The 18,505-nt window shown below is 41.3% G+C and overlaps 1 protein-coding gene across 2 annotated transcripts in view; it reads right to left on the bottom strand.

Moving 5' to 3' along the window:
- The window catches only part of dpysl3 (dihydropyrimidinase like 3), a 48,930-nt gene that overhangs the window by 5,433 nt on the left and 24,992 nt on the right, over window positions 1–18,505 (bottom strand). For both annotated transcript variants that reach the window (XM_073480107.1, XM_073480108.1), the window contains exons 3-12: window positions 17,545–17,729; window positions 15,831–15,995; window positions 15,420–15,481; window positions 13,294–13,374; window positions 11,641–11,709; window positions 10,005–10,125; window positions 8,179–8,335; window positions 6,841–6,982; window positions 5,625–5,795; window positions 1,130–1,309 (exon numbers count right to left, since the gene is read on the bottom strand). In XM_073480107.1, coding sequence (XP_073336208.1) covers window positions 1,130–1,309; window positions 5,625–5,795; window positions 6,841–6,982; window positions 8,179–8,335; window positions 10,005–10,125; window positions 11,641–11,709; window positions 13,294–13,374; window positions 15,420–15,481; window positions 15,831–15,995; window positions 17,545–17,729 — 1,333 coding nt within the window. The remainder of the gene's footprint in view (window positions 1–1,129; window positions 1,310–5,624; window positions 5,796–6,840; window positions 6,983–8,178; window positions 8,336–10,004; window positions 10,126–11,640; window positions 11,710–13,293; window positions 13,375–15,419; window positions 15,482–15,830; window positions 15,996–17,544; window positions 17,730–18,505) is intronic.

Here is an 18,505-nt window from a genome sequence, read left to right as displayed (position 1 = left end):
TCTTTTATACTTGTATATCTACAGAGGGAGCAGGTCCTCTTCCACAGAGTCCACCATGTTTCTACGGTAGCTCAGAAAGGCCAAACCAAACACGGAAGGGTGGGTGTAGGGGTGCTCAGTTGTGTGAAATTTGTAAACTCCCTGCTAGATGCTATTAAATCCTTCACTATGGACCTTTAAAGGCAGCAACCAACTGAACATCCCTCGCCTTACCCTCCGCTATGGTGGACGCTAATGGCGCTAAAACGTGAAGGGCCCTCCCTAGAGCCAGTGTTCGGTTTGTCTTTGGTTTAATCTTTTGGTGGTGCAACATAGTGGACTCTCTCTGTAGATATGAAGTGATTTCAGGCAATTATGTACTAATAAGGACATAATTGGGAATATTATGTGTGTAGCTATAGATTTTATACTGTAATTACATTGATATTTTAGTCTCCTGTTGACATTTGGCTGTTAATGAGACTGTAAAGGTCTTTCCAGATAAAGAACCAACCTTCCTCAGTAGCTTTTAGAATCAGATCGGCCTTGTGAGACTACAGTAAATTGTTAATTTGGGAATCTTTGGGAAATCCTTTGCTGTGTGTGTGAGGTCTCTCTGGAAAGTTATCCGAATCCAAAACCTGCTACATCCTTTTTAGAAACCATGATGACAAAGCCTCGACCACCCTCACTGCATAGACCTTTAACACTGCAGTGTAAAAGCGCAGCCAGCGCCCTGTGGCTGAACCTTGGAGGCTGATGTCAGACTGACTGTATCTCCCCCACATCCCACTTCAATGCCTCCACCCTCCTTTCTCTCCCCCCATTGCAGCTTCTATTTCAGCCCAAACTCCCACACTTCCTGGATTACAATCCAAAAAAAACTTGACCACTACCTTCCACCCTACATTATTCTTAATAAGTGTGTCACTCGGTAAGTGTGAGTATCTTAAGCGAGAAATATTGTTTCTTCCATTGTGTTATTCATCTTTTTCTTTGGTACTATGATGGTGTTTTACATCAACCTTCTGTTCCTGTGTGGATTGTCTGTATCTATTCAGCAGTTCAACTTCATTTTGTAGTGAAAAATTTGCAAGGGAAGCTTGACATCTGCCTAAACACAATAATTGTTGTGTAACCCTGTATTTACCTGCTTCCTGGCTTTAACACGCTTGTAGGCAAAGTCAGGGAAGCCAGTGCAGGGGATGAAGCGCCCCACACCGGAGGTCACATGCAGGTTTCCATCTTCCAGAACGATCTTTCCCTGGCAGATCACCACGAGTGGGGCTCCACGCAGCTCCATGCCCTCAAACACGTTGTACTCAGCAGCCTGAAACACAAATACAAAATGATTAGTGTTTAATGTTGTGATTAATGTTTTCAGGAGGATTTTTAAAGAAGTATTTTCTCAACCCATAACGGAACACTTCATCCTTCAGTTTATCACAAAGGAAGGAAATTGTAATCTGAAAAGCAGCGGGTAACTAAAGCTGTCAGGCAAATATGGTGGAGTAAAAAGTACTGCAGTAGGAGTAAAAGGTTCTACAAAATGGAAATACTCTAGTATAGTACAAGTAGCTCAAATTTCTGCCTAAGTACAGTTCTCGGTTACACTGCACCACAGAAAACATCAAATCATGTTAAGCCCTCCATAGAGCATCCTGCCAAACAAGCCTGACATTTTAAAGCCATCTCATGACTCATATAAATGTTCGTAAGGTGGATAAAATTAACAGAACGAGGAACAAAAGGGAACAAATTCAATGTACAAATGATGAGCAGAGGTTCAAACAAATTGACAGAGTGGCGTTTTCAATTAATTTGTCATGGGGCTTTTGATTTGGAAAATTAAATCAAATCGTAATCGGTCGATCAAATTGAATTCTGAGGGGAGACGAAAACCAAAATTAACCCCCTCTGAACCCTTTCTTGAAAGGCCGATGAAGAGATGTAGGAGGAGAGGAAGACAACAACAGGGGGAGCTGTGGGAGAATGGATGAAGGGAAAAGGAGCAAAGGCATAAACTTAATCCCACACTCTCCTTCTCTTTATCATTCATCACCTTGTTCCTTACACTTGTCTGTCTGGCATGTACAAACAGCTGCCATCATCCAGCTGCTGTCTTTCTCTTCCTCTCGCTCTCTTTACGTTTCTCTTTCCAGTTGTTCGCTCCTTCATTCATTTACCCCTCTTTCTATATCTGATTTTCTCCCCTTCACTCATTCTTGCTTGATTTATGTAATCCCTCGCATTTTTTCAACCTTTCGCCCTCTTCATCCTCCTCCAGTTCCCCCTTGTGCCAACTTTTCTTTTCTCTCCATGTTTGTGATCTGTGATGGTCCCCTCCCCTCATTCCATTGTTGCTGATTTCCTCTGCACACGGCCCTGTTTTCTGCTGCCGTCCAAATTCAGGCCAGAACAGGACATAACTAAGACCTACTGCATGCCAAACATGATGTCATCACTAAGCCGAGTGTGTCTCAAGAGTGTGTGTGTTGCTGCCTGTTCTTGTCTATGTGCATCTAAGTGTTTTTTACGTTGACAACAACAAGCAATCCAGACCAGATGTGGGCTCACAGATAACAAACTAAGATGCAGCACAGTCTAAGTCATATTTACTCTACTGGGGAAGGCATTCCTTAACAAAGTGTGCTGGTAAACAGGGGCGCTGCTGTTTGGCTTGCCGTCAGACTGTCCATTAAGGTAGATTTATTGGAAAGTGGGAGCTGCCGTGCTCAAGGCTTCTGCTCTCTTCTGTTTTATTTTATCTGGAAGGGCGGCCGGCAGGAAATGAAAGGGTGACATCATTATGTAAGAACCCGCGGATCCTCAGTGGATGTACTCCACATTTGGAGAAGGCGTATTATTAGTCCAGGTCTCTCTTTCTTTTCCATTCCTCCATTTGGAGACAGAGTCATGTTATTTCTCTCCTGCTAAACTGCTGCAATTAGGCCCTTTAAGAAGGCAATTTCTACTAAAATCCACCAACTAGCTTCACTTTGTAATACATATATACATAGGGCCAAAAGTGACAAGCCAAAAGCAAGTATGTGCTGTGTTGTATTGTTAAGATGCAAAATTGTACGGAAGGCTACAGGGGCAACTGAATTTTTTTTTTCTAGTGATGCATTTTGTAAGTCTAATCTAAATGTTTGTCTCTCCTGTGTTTATGACATAAAAAGGTGAAAAAATGCTTTGCAAGGATAAACTTTTTAATTTTGTTTCACATGCCTCTCAGTGCTTCTGTAGAAGGATCCCAAGTTTCTTTGATTGACTGACTCTCTGCACAATTTGTCGCTTGTTATATGCTGAGATAATAAAGAAAAAAAAGGGATCCTACATAAGCCTAACAAAAAATAAAACAGCATAAATGATGATTTGGCCATCCCTGTAATAGAGACACACTTCTGTCTTACAACAGCTTCTGTTGGGGTACGGCAACACCACTTGGACAAACCACACCCAGAACTACAGTACACTGTAATACTAGAACCGGTAGCTATAAAAATGGCATTTTGTTAAGTTTAGTTATTACTATGATTACATTTGCTGATGATTATTTCTGATGGCGGTCTTTAAAAAAAATACAAATTAATATGAATATATTTGGCCAGATATTTTGAGCATGATTGAATATTTGGGGGGTATATGTCCCCCACAATATATGTTATAATTACAGCCCTGGGACAACTTATATATACTTATACATTGTAAATTCTTTCCTGACTCTGTACTTCTGTACAAGCCTTCATTTCCTGTGTGGACACATCCTCTGCTGCTGACTGGTCTGTCTGAGATCCTCTAATATCTGTGTAATGGCAGAAAGCTCATTACTCACATGTGCCAGATGTGCTCTATTGTACACACAGTTTATGTAAAATGTGTGTGAGTAAGAGAGAATGTGTGTGAGTAAGGCCTTTGTCTTGACCCTCAGTGGGAGGACAGAAAACATCTGCACGGGGATAATACAGTTTCACGTGTTTCTAATGTCATTTCCCTTGTTTCAGAGTCATTAAGTGTTATTAATGAAAGTTATTGAATCACATATCAAGAAAAATCTAGTCTAGACTGTCAATAAAGAAAATCAGTGGAAATGTTCTATCACGTATGTAACACAACTAGAAAGACCTTTGAGGATAAAAGGAAAGCAGTACTTGCAGACAAAAGCTGGTCTGTTACTCATGTTGTTGAAGGATAACTCTGATACATCTTTTAAATATTTTGGATTGACTTAAAGGTGCAAAAAGTTTGGGAATTTGTCCAGTGGATTGCCTCGGCTGTCTGCCTGCAATATAGTCTTTGAATGCATCTGAGCCCATCAAAGTATGTCAACCAAAAATGCTTGTTTTTGCCACTGTCAGGCACAGATAGTTTTCCTATGTGTCAGACAACAGTATGGAAAGGATCCTTAAGGAGCTAAACCTTCTTGTAAAAGATTAAGATCCTTTTTGAAGCTGGTGTATTGCTCTGTTCAAAGCCACCAGACTCCTTAAAGAAAAACAGTAATTTTACATTAGAGAACATGGTAGTTGCTGGTCCAAGGCTGCATCGATCGGTTTGTTTGTTGTGGTAAAGTGTGGTTTTGGGGTTTCAAAGACTTGAGAGTTACCCTTTAAATTGCAGCCAGGTCGATAGATTTTTCCAAATTGTAAAATATAACAATTGTGTTGTCTTCAGGCTGTGATCCACGATCAGGACCTTAAATCACTGGGCCCCAAATTGCAACGCAATCTGAGTCAAAGAAGTGGACTACAAAGGAGGCCAATGGAGTAAACGGTGACCACATTACTCTCATCTATCCCGACTCAGAATGCATGTTGAGATGTTTCCCATGAAATCAAATGTATTCTGACTAAAGCTGTCTGAGATGAGCTGTTTTTCCTACAAGCAACGTATACAGATGTTCCAAATCTCTGGGGTTTATGAAAGAATTTGAAGAATCAGTATTTACTGTTGCATAATTCTTTTGAACCCACAATGGTCGTCCAATCATGAAAACATTCTGAGTGAATCATTCAAGTGAAAATGATACAGAGGAAGGAAATATCTCTTGATTATACAGCACATAGATTCCCTGTGATTGGTCCAAACAGGAACATTTTGTAAAATGTTTGCATCACTGACAGAATGTTGCATCTGAATCATCCATATTTGAGGGTTTTTTGGATTTAGTGAGGCTCAACTTTACATCGAGGGCTGGTCATGTGGCATGTGCAGTGCGAGTCGTATTAGTAGCGAACATCCACTGAGACTTCATTTCCGTTCGGAGGAACTGAGAGCTCTCTGGAAGCTGCTCAAAAATGTGCTCTCTCTCTCTCTCTCTCTCCGTAAACCTCTCTCTCGCTCTCTCTCTCTTTATCTCACTGTCTCTTGCACACATGCACACACAGATTTAGACGCTTATCTCTCTTTTTCAAAGTAGCTCTTATATTAAGACAATCATATTGTTGTTCTGCACAACAGAATATACAGATTGGTGTAACAACAACAGCATTATCTAACCAAGTAAGATTAAAGGTGTAAGAGAATCTAGTTTCAGTCGTTGAAAGTTGAATTGTTTCTTTAAATGTCCACCTCAGTAGAGTGAAAGGGAAACCCCATTAGTTGTGTGTGCTGAATCTAAGTGAAATTTGACCAGTACGTACCGAGTTGTGTGTCTTGGCAGTGATGGTGCGGATGGAGTCTGTGTCCCAGATGACCAGGTCGGCATCAGAGCCCACGGCGATCCGACCCTTACGAGGGTACAGGTTCAGGATCTTGGCTGAATTGGTGCTGGTGACGGCCACGAACATGTTCTCATCCATCTTACCTGTAGTCTGGGAGGGAAACAGGCACAAAACAGGAGATAGTAAAATTTATTTTTCTTTTACCTTGTACGGAAAGTATGATATATATGTATATACTGTATGTAGCTCTAACTGGATTATATTTAGATTTATTTTGTTTTCTTGTGGTGTGCATTCCAAATCCCACTGATAAAAATGTCAATTTTAAATGCCTTGATGTCAGATACTACGAAGGTAAAGGAATGTCTTATTTTTGGTTTCTTGTCATGAGTTAGATGAGAAGATCGAGACGATTTTCATGTCTGCGCGTTATTTGTGGAGCGGCTGTTGGGAGGTGATTTGCTCAGCTTAGCATAAAGGCTAGAAACAGGGGATGAAAATAGCTACCCTGGTTCTGTACAAAATTTAAAAATATGCCTACTAGCATCTCAAAAGGCTGCGTTCATTTCAAGTTTGGAATTTTTAAGTAACTTCCTCACTTTTTAAAAGCCTATCTACATTTTTACAGGCAGCTCAGCACTCCTCAGCTGTACAGACCTGCATGCTCTGTGTCTGCTAGCAGCACACCGATGCTTGTGATAACGAGTGAGAAGGAAGGGGAATAAATGAGGGCAGTGTGCTGTATCCAAGGGTGAAGGAAAGGACAGATGTGGAGATAGAAAAGGAAAAGTTAAAGGCAGAGACAGTGACAACAAGACAGTGAAATAAATCTGGAGAGAAGAGGGACTGATAGCTGAGGAGAGAAATGTCAGGAGAAGTAGTGAAAGCAAGATAAAAGGAGGCAGACAGAGAACAAGTTATAAAAATACAATATAAAAATAGAAACCGCAGAGATGAGAGAGATGTGGATTTGACAGCTGAGCAGCAAACAGAACAGAGACTCGAGTTGACTGGTTTTAAAACAAAGCTTAAAAAAATAATGATTTTGCTCAGGGGAAGAGGTTAGAGAGCGAGTGAATCAAGATGAAAATAACAGACTAGAATGAATCTCTCACTTCTTTTGTTTACTTTCTGTTCTCCTTCTTCTAAAGTTTAAAAAAGGAGAAAGAAAAATATAAACCGAAGTAGTCCTCACCACAGCCTTATCCCAGATGAGGGACATCCTCTCCTCCACCCCGTTGACACCTTCTGGGATCTGAGTGAAGTCATCTTTGCCGATGGCCTTCTGGGACACACTGAAGGTACAGTGAGCACTGCCAGTCACACTCAGGTCTCCACTGGAGGACAAAGAAACACAAATAAAATTAAGATGGAATTATATCAGCACAAATCTTTGTACACCAGCAAAGTTCTGCAATCACAAGGAAAAATGTTTATTTTCTTGAACGGGATATTATCAGAACAAGGACTGCTAGTGATTTAAAAATGCCTTGAGCCATTGATTTTTCTTCCAGTACAAGTTTCCATGTGACGCTCTAACTCACTTGCCAGACGATGTACGCCAGGATTTATCATAAGCAACTCAAAAACCCACAACTCCAGTTTCATGCATTCATTTAACCGCATAATACGTCATTTCTGCCGCGAGGGGGTCTCTCATCTAAACAAAACAAAAGACTTTTGCCGAGTGTTGTGTGGGGAGGGCTATGGTGGAGAGAGTCAGATGCAGAGTCAGACCTTCTGGAGGAATAAACACCAGAACTCACATCGGATTCTGCTCTAATTTGGAGTCCTTTACAAACGGGGAGAGAGCTCAGAGATGACTTTTTAACTTTTGGGATTCAAAAGTGTATTTATCTTCACTCCTGTTAATCAACCTGACCACAGCAGTGATCCACGAAGGTGACCTCCGTTGGTGTTTATGCACTTTAATTTTGACTGCCGACTGGAGATGGAGGAGAAATGTACTTTACTTGATGAACGTAACGTTGCAGGGAGGAGAGGGGAAAAAGAAGAGAGGGAACCGGCGCTCTGGTGAGTGCTGAGTTTAGTGAGAGTTGACCTGAATTCAATTTCAGGTAAGTTATTATCTATATCTATATATCTATATCTATATCTATATCTATATATAGGCACTTGGCACTTCAGGCACATTTATTACAAGCCATATTTACAAGCTTAAGATCTTTATTGGGCACAGTGTCTGTCAGTGAGGCTTATTTTTGACTTCAGTAAGTAATGAAATCAGTCATGGTTTATTTGTTGAGTCGTAAAATTTTAACTGTTAAATGTAGGTCACTAACAAGCAGTTTGTGGCTTGGAAGAATTCATGAGTTTGAGACAACTGAGTACACTGTTTAAATGTGCTGTTTCCTGCGTTGCCTTGCAATGCTTTAATGCACTCTATAGTAATAACAGATGACATCATATCGTGTGAAACATTTAATAGAACTGTGTCGTATCATGTCCCAGCTAAGCACAAGATGATAAACAGGTCAGCTACCAAACCAGAGGGAGGCGCTGTGATACGTACCTGGACAGCAGTGTGTTCAGATAGTCTGGAGTGGTGGGATCAGGGCTGAGAGGAGGTGATGTTACAAAGGAGGCCGCCTTGGCCCAGTTCTTGCTCCAGTAATGTGTCCCATCAGTCCCCAGGCTGGCTGTGATTGGCTCCCCAAACACAACATTTCCTGGGAAAGAAATAACAGCAGAAATCTGTTGAAGTATCCAGTGTAGAGCGCATCAAATTATTTTTAGTGATTCTTGGCATTGTCAAAAACACATCAATCAAGCCTGATTAAACTGTCGGCAGTTTAATCTCTCTAAAAGCTTTCAGAGTGTGTGCAGGAGAGGAACCACGCCTAATCTCTGAAAAGCCAAGCATCACCTTCAGCTCGTTTGTAGTTGAGCTTTTCTTCCGTGCACGATGAGCCAGTTTTGGATTCCTGTCACTAACTCTTGTCTGCCCTTTTGTTCTTCAGGATCCCTCCTCTCTCCCCAAAAGCTTGTGAACAGATCCAAACAAAGGTGTCAAGCTCATTAATGACCCTAAAAGGCGCACATGACTGCAAGAAGAAGCCATTTTGAGGTCACCAGAGACACCTAAACGCACATTCTTCTTTTCTGCCCTCTCTCTTTTTGCTGTACATTCTCAAAAACTGTATATTTCACAATCCATCACGACCAGGCAGCCCCTCGGCTCACTTCTGCTCTATTCTAGGACGGTGAGGGATGGTCTGTGTGACAGCAGAACCAGAGAGACGACCTGAATGACAAAACTGGAAATTCCTCCGAGAGTAGCATCTTTTTTCATTATGTCAAGCAGAGCTAACGACTGTGTACATCAGCAGCTTCAGGAAAAGACAGGGAAATCATCTTATAAGGGCATAGGTGCAGACAGTGGTACTGGTAGTTTCATATTCGTATCATATGATCATCGTAACATGAGGCTATACAGCGTCTTAGATTTTGGATATCATTATGATATGGCACAATTGTTGCATTTTCCTGGTTTTAGAGGCTGCATTACAGTAAAGTGATGTAATTTTCTGAACTTACCAGACTGTTCTACTTGTTATAATACTTTACTTTACCCACTAAATCATTATATCCACATTACTGTTGATTATTGATCAAAAAGCTAATTGTGTTAATATTTTGTGATGGTACCAAACATCCCTATAATATCATTATTGAGATACTTGGTCAAAAACATGATGATATTTGATTTTTTTCGATATATGTCGCCTATATAGCCTAAAAATACTGGGATATTATTTTAAGGCCATATCGCTGAGCTCTAGCAATAAGGCACCCATCATGATGGCCACGAGCTCATTATCAAGGGAAAGTTAAAAAAAACAGTGTTCCTACACAGAATGTCATCTGTTTATCAGAGTTTCTCTAATCTGTGCTTTTATTTGTCAAATATTGTATATTTCACTACTTCAGGTCCATAAAACTATGTAACTGTAACAGCCTAAGACAAGGCAAGTAGACATTGGTTTGTCTTTAAGGGTCACAAGCAAAACATTTTGGGTACTACTTTAGTAAGGCACTGCAATCGCCACAAAATAACGTGCTCAATGCTCAGAGATAAAACAAATTAAATAAATCTCAGTCAACACAAAGTATCTGAAATAAGAGGTTTTCTGTCCGAGGTAAGATGCTCCTTTTAATCCGATTTCCAACTTCTTATTTCACAATCTGCTCTTGGTGATGCTGTTATTCACATGGTGGGAGAGTTCATCTCCCAAGGCAGTCTCATTTATCCGCCTCAAAATGGACTCACTCATCGCTACTAGCCGCCTGATTTTGTTTTTATTAAACGCTCATTGGATACAAACACATAGTCTTTACCTTTTTTCCGGGCCTGTGAGATGATGTCAGCAGCACTCTTGCTCATGACCCGGGTCACATAGAGAGGACAGTTGGTTTGGCTGGCGATGGTGATGGCACGAAACACCGCCTCTGCCTCCAGCTACAGAAGGGACAGGACACAGTGGTTGACTTGGAAATGGTTTTCCCATTAGAGTTTTACTCAAATAAACTTCAAGTATCTTAACCACTGCAAATTATGTATTTTTGGAGCTGTATTATTTGAATAATTCATTTTGAACCAAAACGACAAGTGGAAGCTTGTAATTTTAACATCATAATCTGGTAGTTTAACCCTCAAAGACCCAGACAGACGGCCGCAGCTAAAGATGGCTATTGTTCTAAAATGTTGAAAAACCTTTGAACCGCTAATTCTATCCATATGCTCACATAACTCACATAAAGCAGAGTTTCTCAGCATTTCAGTGATATCCCATATGTCTTGTTTTGGCGTTCAGACGCTCCGTAGTAAACATGATTATACCATTAAGTTCTAGTGCATTGATTCATCAAGGAAACCACATAGTTTCCTCTTCTTGGCCAACGGGCAATGGCTGCAGCCAAGCTACTTTTGTTGTCCATGTTCAGCAGCTAATACATTTCTCTGAAATAATGTCACTTTTGCTTCAATGTCCCCTCTTATGTCTTTGAGGGTTAAAGTAAATGCATGACCTGAGCAAACAAAAGCTAAAATAAACTCAGATGTGAACACCTCATGTATCTGCAGTCCTAAATGGAAGACTTTGAAAATAACCACAATAAAGTTAGCAAACACCAGAGAGCACCTGGCATTTTATTGTGAAATATCCATTTCTGTGTTTCCATATTTCTAAGTCAGCAAACAAGAACAAAAAAACAACTCTCAGTATGAAATGGTGAAAAAGTTGCCAGCTGGAAGCCAAGTGTCCAGATGGGATGATAGTCTCCTGCATATGTTTTGTAACTTGCAAGGTGATGCAAACACCTCGGCTGATTGTGTTCTCTTCTTTCACGAGCTCAACCTGGGTCCAATAACTGACAAATTAAAACCAAACGGGACACCAGACGCTGATAAAACACTTATCCAACTTAGCCTCGGCTCAATTAACGGATGTTACCGAGCTTTTGATTCTTAAGACTCCACTAAAAGTGACACTATGGGACTGCTGGGGCAGCTTCGCTCCACTGCACCACAGAGTGGAAAAAACCCAGTTAGGCTAAAGACAGACAAGTGGCTGAGACGAGAGTGTGGCTCTCATTTTTCTGTTTGTTGAAGGAACATTAGCGGCAACAATCGGGGGAACTGGAGAATTTTCACCCAACGCCTCTAATGTGTTGGAAACCACATGTGTGTAACGAGAACAATGTGTTTGTGACGATCAGTCCAAGAACGCCATCGTGGATGATGTAAGGGTATGTGGACATGTTCGTAGTGCTGTTTGCACTTATTTATAAAATTTGGACTTCAGGATTGTGTTTTGAGATCAAAATCTCATTTTCAAGGTTCCTCCCAAAACTGGCCGCATGTTTATATTACACATACCAACACAGAGATAACAATCATTTAAGGGAAATGATTAAAAAAAGGCATTAAAACACATTGAAACACACAATATTTCAATAAAAACAAATATGCTACCTCTTCTGGCCTGCTCAGCACATGTCCCTCTGGTCCAGTGATACCCATCTGCAGCATGCGGGCCTGCTCCTGTTAAACAAACATGGAAAAGTAGGCCGTTAGCTGCTTAGCTCATTGATATGCGCAGTAGAGTTTTTGGTGTTCAGTGGTTTGAGTACTCGGGCTGATGTAAGGTTTTTGGTCACACTCCAAATGATATTCTGTTTCTGCTTCTTTGTGCCTGTGTGAAGACTATGAGCAACAGTTTTGTCATCTGGGTCAGGCCACACACGGAGGAGGGATGTGGGAATCCACGGGCTGTCGAGGGTCTTTGTATACATGTAGACCTACCTCCTGGGTTGTAGTAAATGCACAGAGACACTCAAGCATAGCGTCTCTGATTATAGTATTTTTCAACCTGGAGTTTACCCTCGTAATTTGACCGTTTTGACTTTGGCTAATGATAACTTTGCCGTCATTAAGATAAAGGAAAGGTGGACTTCATGAACTATGCTTATACCACAATCTGGGTGAATACTTGATTCTGATTGGCTGCAGGGTGTCAATTAATTCCTGATATACGGACACCTATGAAGCAACTCAAGTAGTTCCACTGAAACGGTCCACCTGTATCTAGAACGAGTGGCATCAGGTGGCTGCAGACAAAAAGGTGAAAATCACAATAAATCTGGCCATATTGACAACTGCAGTCACGTGAGAGGAGAGTTTGTCAGTTTTGTGAGCTGCTAATATCCAGGAGCAGCTCTACAAGGTTTAAGTAACGGGTTTTGGTGAACGTCACCAACGCAACTGACAGATGTGTAGTCTTGGTAATTACATATTTTCTTATATTTCATTAGTTTTCTGACAAACTGTGACAATCTCAAATTGAAAAATGATCTTTTAAATTGAAATGCATCACAAGTGTAGCTCATGGCATAAAACGATAAGTCTTTTTCTGAAACAACGTCCCATGAGGAAAGCGAAAGGGTTGTGACTTCGGCTCTCTATTGAGATTAAAGTCAGTTTTTCTTAAGCGAGCATCTCCTATGTACAAGAGGAACTGCAGCTTTAGAAACTTCCGCAGTGGTTTCAGCACTCCTCCTTGATGGTTGTCACTTAGTTACAGCGCTAACAACATCCATCACACACACGTCCAAACAAGGCCGCTCTGTCTCAGGAGATCTGAAGTAAAGTCAGGTCATGACATAATCTGGGAAGTTCAGACGTTTTTTGGTCTTAAAGCTGATGGAAATCAGACTCCCTCAAAGAGCTGGTTGAAGACTGGAGAGGAGAGCTGGGATTTGTGATGAATCGGATCCAACACACACACAGTGACAGACTCCAGAGCTCTGACTAATACCAACCCTCTCAATCCACCAACTATTACGCTTCATTCACTTTCATTCGACCACAATCCGGCATAGCCCTGTGAATACTACACCCCCACATTACTGTCCTAGGGGAAACACATTCTCCCTCTCCGCGGTGACAGCGTGTTTAGTCTGCAGGTAGAGGAGATTCACTGCGATAAGGCTGAAAAAAACTGAAATACATCACACTCAACTAAAACAGATCGCAGAGTTGGACACAAGACAAGTAATTTAAGAGAGAGGGTAGTGAAGAATGTGAGAAAGAAGAGAAAAAGGGCTGTTTATTTAACTTTATTCTTACCTCAGCGATGATCTCGCCATTCTCAGCGTGGACCTGAGCGATGCCTCCCCTCTCTGCCAAGAAGGTGAAGACCTCGTAGAGCTGGAGGAGGAAGACACAGAAATTACAATGGCCCTGCTTTTATATTTAAAATCCTGCCCGGCTGTTTACACAAGAATCAGACGCTCCTTTTAATCTGACGGGTCGCCCTCAAGCCTCAATTTAAAAGAAGCCCACAATTTACATGATGTCTACCGCGACACGCTGCAATTATTGTGTGTGGTCTCCAGAAAACGGTTAAACTCATGTGGGATGAGCTGCAGTTGTTGTTATGTTGCTGCGCCACAGTTCCTCAGTGAGCTGCATGACATCAGTTTTTCAAGCTGGACTATTTCAGTTTCCTCATGTGCTCCTCTGACCGACCGAATTAGCCACGGCTGCATGAGAAACAAGAAAAGTCCTGCCTCACACCGTCCTTACTGTTGTTTCCCTACATTTACCAGCTAACTTACAGAATGAACTCACACTTTACATCCCAGGCTACAAGTTACATGAGGACGGGGTATTTTAAGGGAGAAAAAAAAAGATTAAGAACTTTACAGTTTAAGTTGCAAAGGACAGAATTTCCACACTTTTTGAGACACTGTGTCTGAGAACCAAGCCATTGCGATGTTCTCTTGCTTCTCAGTTTCTCAGAAGTCAGCATTTATCGATTATATTGATTGAAATTGCTCTTATTTGATTGCTTAAATAAGATCATGATGGTTAAATTACACACTGAGTGAAACCGAGATAAAACCTCCCCATATTCTGGATTTGTAGTGCATTTGTCGTCTGCGGGACGACTAATGGCTGTCCCCGGGGATGTTGATTAAAAAAACAGATTTTACTACTGCATTTTTGTGTGCACTCCTCCAGGGACACAAGGAGTATAGAGGTCAGATGGAGAAAGATCTGACTTCTATACCATCCCTGATCAAATATGAACCAACATTCTGTAACTGCGCTGCCTTTTTCTTGCCTAAAATGCTTTCAGAAACATATTTTAGTCTATGACTGTTGTGATGACTTGTTGTGGTTTTATCTTGCATCTCTTAATTTACTTTCTTTTCATTGCTATTGCCTCCCTTGTGAGTCTCAAATAAAGTTTGGGCTTAATTCAATTGTACTGTTTAGCTGTAATACGAGATACCAGCTGGCCGCTTCATTGTCACAGTCGGAGTCATTTCCTGTTTTATTTTGATAGATTTATCCTCATGTGTCATGTTTATTAGTTATTAGTTTCATCTGTCTCTTATTAGTCCTTCCTCCCTTGTGTATTTAAGTCTGTCTTTCTCTTTTTCTGCCTCATGTTTTTTGCAATCCTTTCCTGTTCCCCCGAGCTTCATCCGGATTTGTTGACTGAGAGTTTTTTGTATTTCTCTTTAGTTTTGTTAGACTCTCCTTTGTCCGCCTTTTGCTGATAGCTTTTTGTCGCCTGCCTTTGTTGCATTTTTGGATTTTGGTTTATTGACTTCAGCTCCCTTTTAGTTTTTCAACCTGCCTCACAGTGTTTTTACGATTGGGTCCTTTTTCATGTAACCTCTACAGTATGTCTAAAACAAAGACAAACCAAAACCAAGCACAGCCCAGCTCTAGCATGGTACCCATCAAACGGACCATTTGTTAGTTCAGTCATCGCACTGCATTCTGGTTATTATCGGTTTTCTACCTGTTTTCTTATATTCGTATGTACATCGAAAGAGTTTTTGGTCACTCTGAACATCCCTTCTGTTGAAGAGTGATGAAGAGATGCAGTTCCAATCTAAGTGATGAGGCTCCACGGTTATCGTTCTGTGCAAATATTAAGGCAAAACTCTGACGTAGCAAAATTAAAGTCTTTTAAGTACAAAAAATCTAACATTGTGTCTCCGCTGACACACTTTCCTTGCTGAGCTTCATTGGAAGGATGATAACACAAAAGGTTAGGAGTTAGGAGTTTTGTACTTTAAAGACTTTGGAAGTTAACCATTGGTTTCTGGCATATGTTCCTCATCTCTTAACTGAAGTGAGCAAAGCCTGATTCCTAAACTGATTAAATGTACATATGAAATGGGAGTATTGTTTAAACACAGAACCTATCCTTAAAGTGTGCACAGTTATTGTACCTCACTGTTGGTCATCTGGTAGTAGTCCTTGTAAGCCATGTAGACCTGGAAAGAGTTCACACCTGTAACAAAGGAGTAAAATGTGAAAAATGTTACTTTAAGCCCCCAAAAGGTGGAAATGAAAATAAATGTTAAGGTGGGATTTGAGTCTTTTATTCATCAGTTACAAAGTTTGTGTTTATCTTTCCCTGCAACATATCATTTAATTACAGGAAATAGTTGAACTTCATTCAAATTTGTACAAATTTCATTGTTATCTAAGGTAACCAGGGTAGCAACTTTGAAATATAACGATAGAAAAAGGAAGCATTTTAGTTTTATTTTCATGCTGTCTTCAATTAGACGTTGTAACGTGGAAAACTACACAATCCCTTCTTTAATTAGATGTTATGTTGCACCATCACTGCCCACCTTTCTCCTTGATGAGGTTATCCACCTCCTGCTTTACGCTGTCGTTCCAGTGGGTGATGTCTACGTGGAGGGAGTAGTCGCAGCAGGCCTTCTCATCTGCCCACTGCCTCCACTGGTCGTAGGACTCCATCAGGCTGCTGCCGGGCTCTGGGATCACATGGTCCACTGGAGGGGGACGGGTGGTAGAGGAGAGAGGACAGAGGGGATGAAGTGATGAGGGGAAGTTTGCAGAAAGAAAAGGTCACAAAGAGGGAACGGAGTGGAGTTGAGGTGAAGAGAGGGTGATGTCAGGATCTGTCTGCTGGTGTTTCCACTTTCTGCCTGTATTGTTGATCTTGCATAATCAGCTGTCTGCCTGAGTTCCTGCAGTGCTCAGCCGTTGGGGACCAACCTTGTCAGATGTCACATTACATTGTGAACATCTTTGTCAGGGTGTGGGTGCCCTTGGTACATTTAGGGGCCACTCCAACTGTGAATGTTTTCCAACTTTTGCTTTTGGTTATTTAGTATTTAGGAAGTTTTCCTTACTTGAATCGAGGGTCTAAGGACAGCGGATGTCATACACTGTAAAGATCTGATTAATATTCCCCCGAAGTGCACAATAAAAACACACGTTGTGAAATTGTGAGTGCTCTTATCAAAACAACCCAAAGCAAGTTTGATTGATATTCAAAAGAGTGAGCAAGTCCTCACATGAAATCATATTATGAGGCATTATTACTGCTCAAGTAAATAAAAGTACAAATATAACAAAAAACATTGCTAAACGTTTTTGTTATATATAATTTACTGTGTATATTCAAGACTAGAGAGTACAGCTTTTGCCTTTGTGCCTGGAGGATGAATATTCCCTTGTATGTATTTTGTGTCTCTTTTCACTGAAATTATTCATGGACAGTTAATCCTCATCGTACACAACGCTATCACTGTGCACAAACTATCCCGCTCCGTCTTTCTCAGCTGCGATACAATAAGGCTGCCTGCTGGCTCACCACCTGACTGTCTTCTTTATCTCATTAAGGATGACCTAATCTGCTTATATGGACTTTGCATGTTAATAGGATAGAGCTGAAAAACAACAACAACATAAAAAAACCCCACTCCTGTTTACTATCAGCCATCTGAATTACTTGTTTGTTCAGCGTTGCACAAACGCAAGTTAGTTAGTAGAAACGGACAAATACATGTACAATTAACAGAGATACAAACTAGTCTCTCACACATCAGACACTAGAATATAATCCCTCCATGAATGGATCCTATGAATAGAGCTTAGTACAGTAGCACGCCTGTTAGTGAATGTGTCTGTTTGAACGTACTGGCAGACAAGCAGCAGAGTAGCAGCCAGCTTTAAAGAAGTTAATGGTATTAATGAGACTGTGGTGCCCACCAGCTGTTGGCTGTGATAGCGTCTCTCAGCTACATGAAGCCCACATATAAACCCACACTGTACACAGACGAGCATGCAGACACACACCGGTGTTGTATTTCCGTGGGAGCAGAGCCCTCCCCCCCCTTCCTGATCCCACCCCTCACACTCACTCTTTTGTATGGTCCTCTTTTGGAAAGCTGCCCAAAACTGCTTCACATCCCTTTCTCTTGTCCTCTGTTGGGGCCCTCCTTCCCCTCCTTCCCCTCCTTCCCCTCCTGGTCTCCCCTCTTTTTAGCTTTACATGCTGTCTGAAACTCAGTGACCTTTTCTTGCAGCCCTTACCGATCATGGTCGTGCCCCCGGCAAGAGCAGCCTTTGTTCCTTGGGAGAAGTCATCCACAGTTGTGGTTCCACGGTACGGCATCTGGAAGTGGGTGTGGATGTCGATGCCACCGGGGATCACCATCTTCCCGTTGGCCTCGATGGTCTTCACACCACCGGGCACGATCAGGTTGTCGCCGATCTGCCTGTCGAGGGAAAATAATGTTCTCATAAATGAATGATGATATGATCTTGCATCCACAAATGACGTTTACAACAATCTACTTGTGCTATGCAGTGGCAAAGGCTGGAACCTGAATCTTGAACGTCACTGTCATGTTCAAATTAAGCTCATTTCATGTAAATTTGAGGCTGTTCGGACATCTTAAGACATTCTGAGCGATCCGATCACAACTAGACAGCAGAAGCACAGGTGTGAACATCCTAAAAATGCACTGAGGATGCATTTGAAATCAGATCACTCAGACCACAGTCATTTAGCAGTGTTTATACACGTGTCTCCTGGGCCACATTGAAAGAGCGCCTACTCAACTGACATCCTCCGTGAAACAATAAGAAGAAGCCATGACAACAGGCAGAATGGATTACTCACTGACTCATTTCCATCTGGTTCTGTAATGTAAATTACATGTTTGGGCTCTATTAACCTGCTAATGTTAGCAGCAGATGTTTGTGACACACACTGTTTCAACTAATTGTTGAACTAGTAACCGTAAATCCCCAGACTCCCTTACAATTTTTAAGATTTTAAGAGTTGTTGCATGAGGAGAAACTTAACAAACATTGCAAAACAGCTATGACAAATTCAAAACCATTCATGCCTTCTCATAGATTCGGCATTAAAATGCAATACATTAAGTTGTTTCTTTTCTTATAAAAACCGTTGGTTTGTTGCAAGCCTGTCAGCTTCTGTGTTTACAGTGCGTCATACATGCAGCTGTTTGACCAAGCTGTTTCAATT

This window comes from Pagrus major, chromosome 13 (genome assembly GCF_040436345.1).
Source record: "Pagrus major chromosome 13, Pma_NU_1.0".
NCBI lineage: Eukaryota > Metazoa > Chordata > Actinopteri > Spariformes > Sparidae > Pagrus > Pagrus major.
Note: the sequence above shows the minus strand (reverse complement) of the source record. Positions and strands in the feature narration are given on the sequence as shown.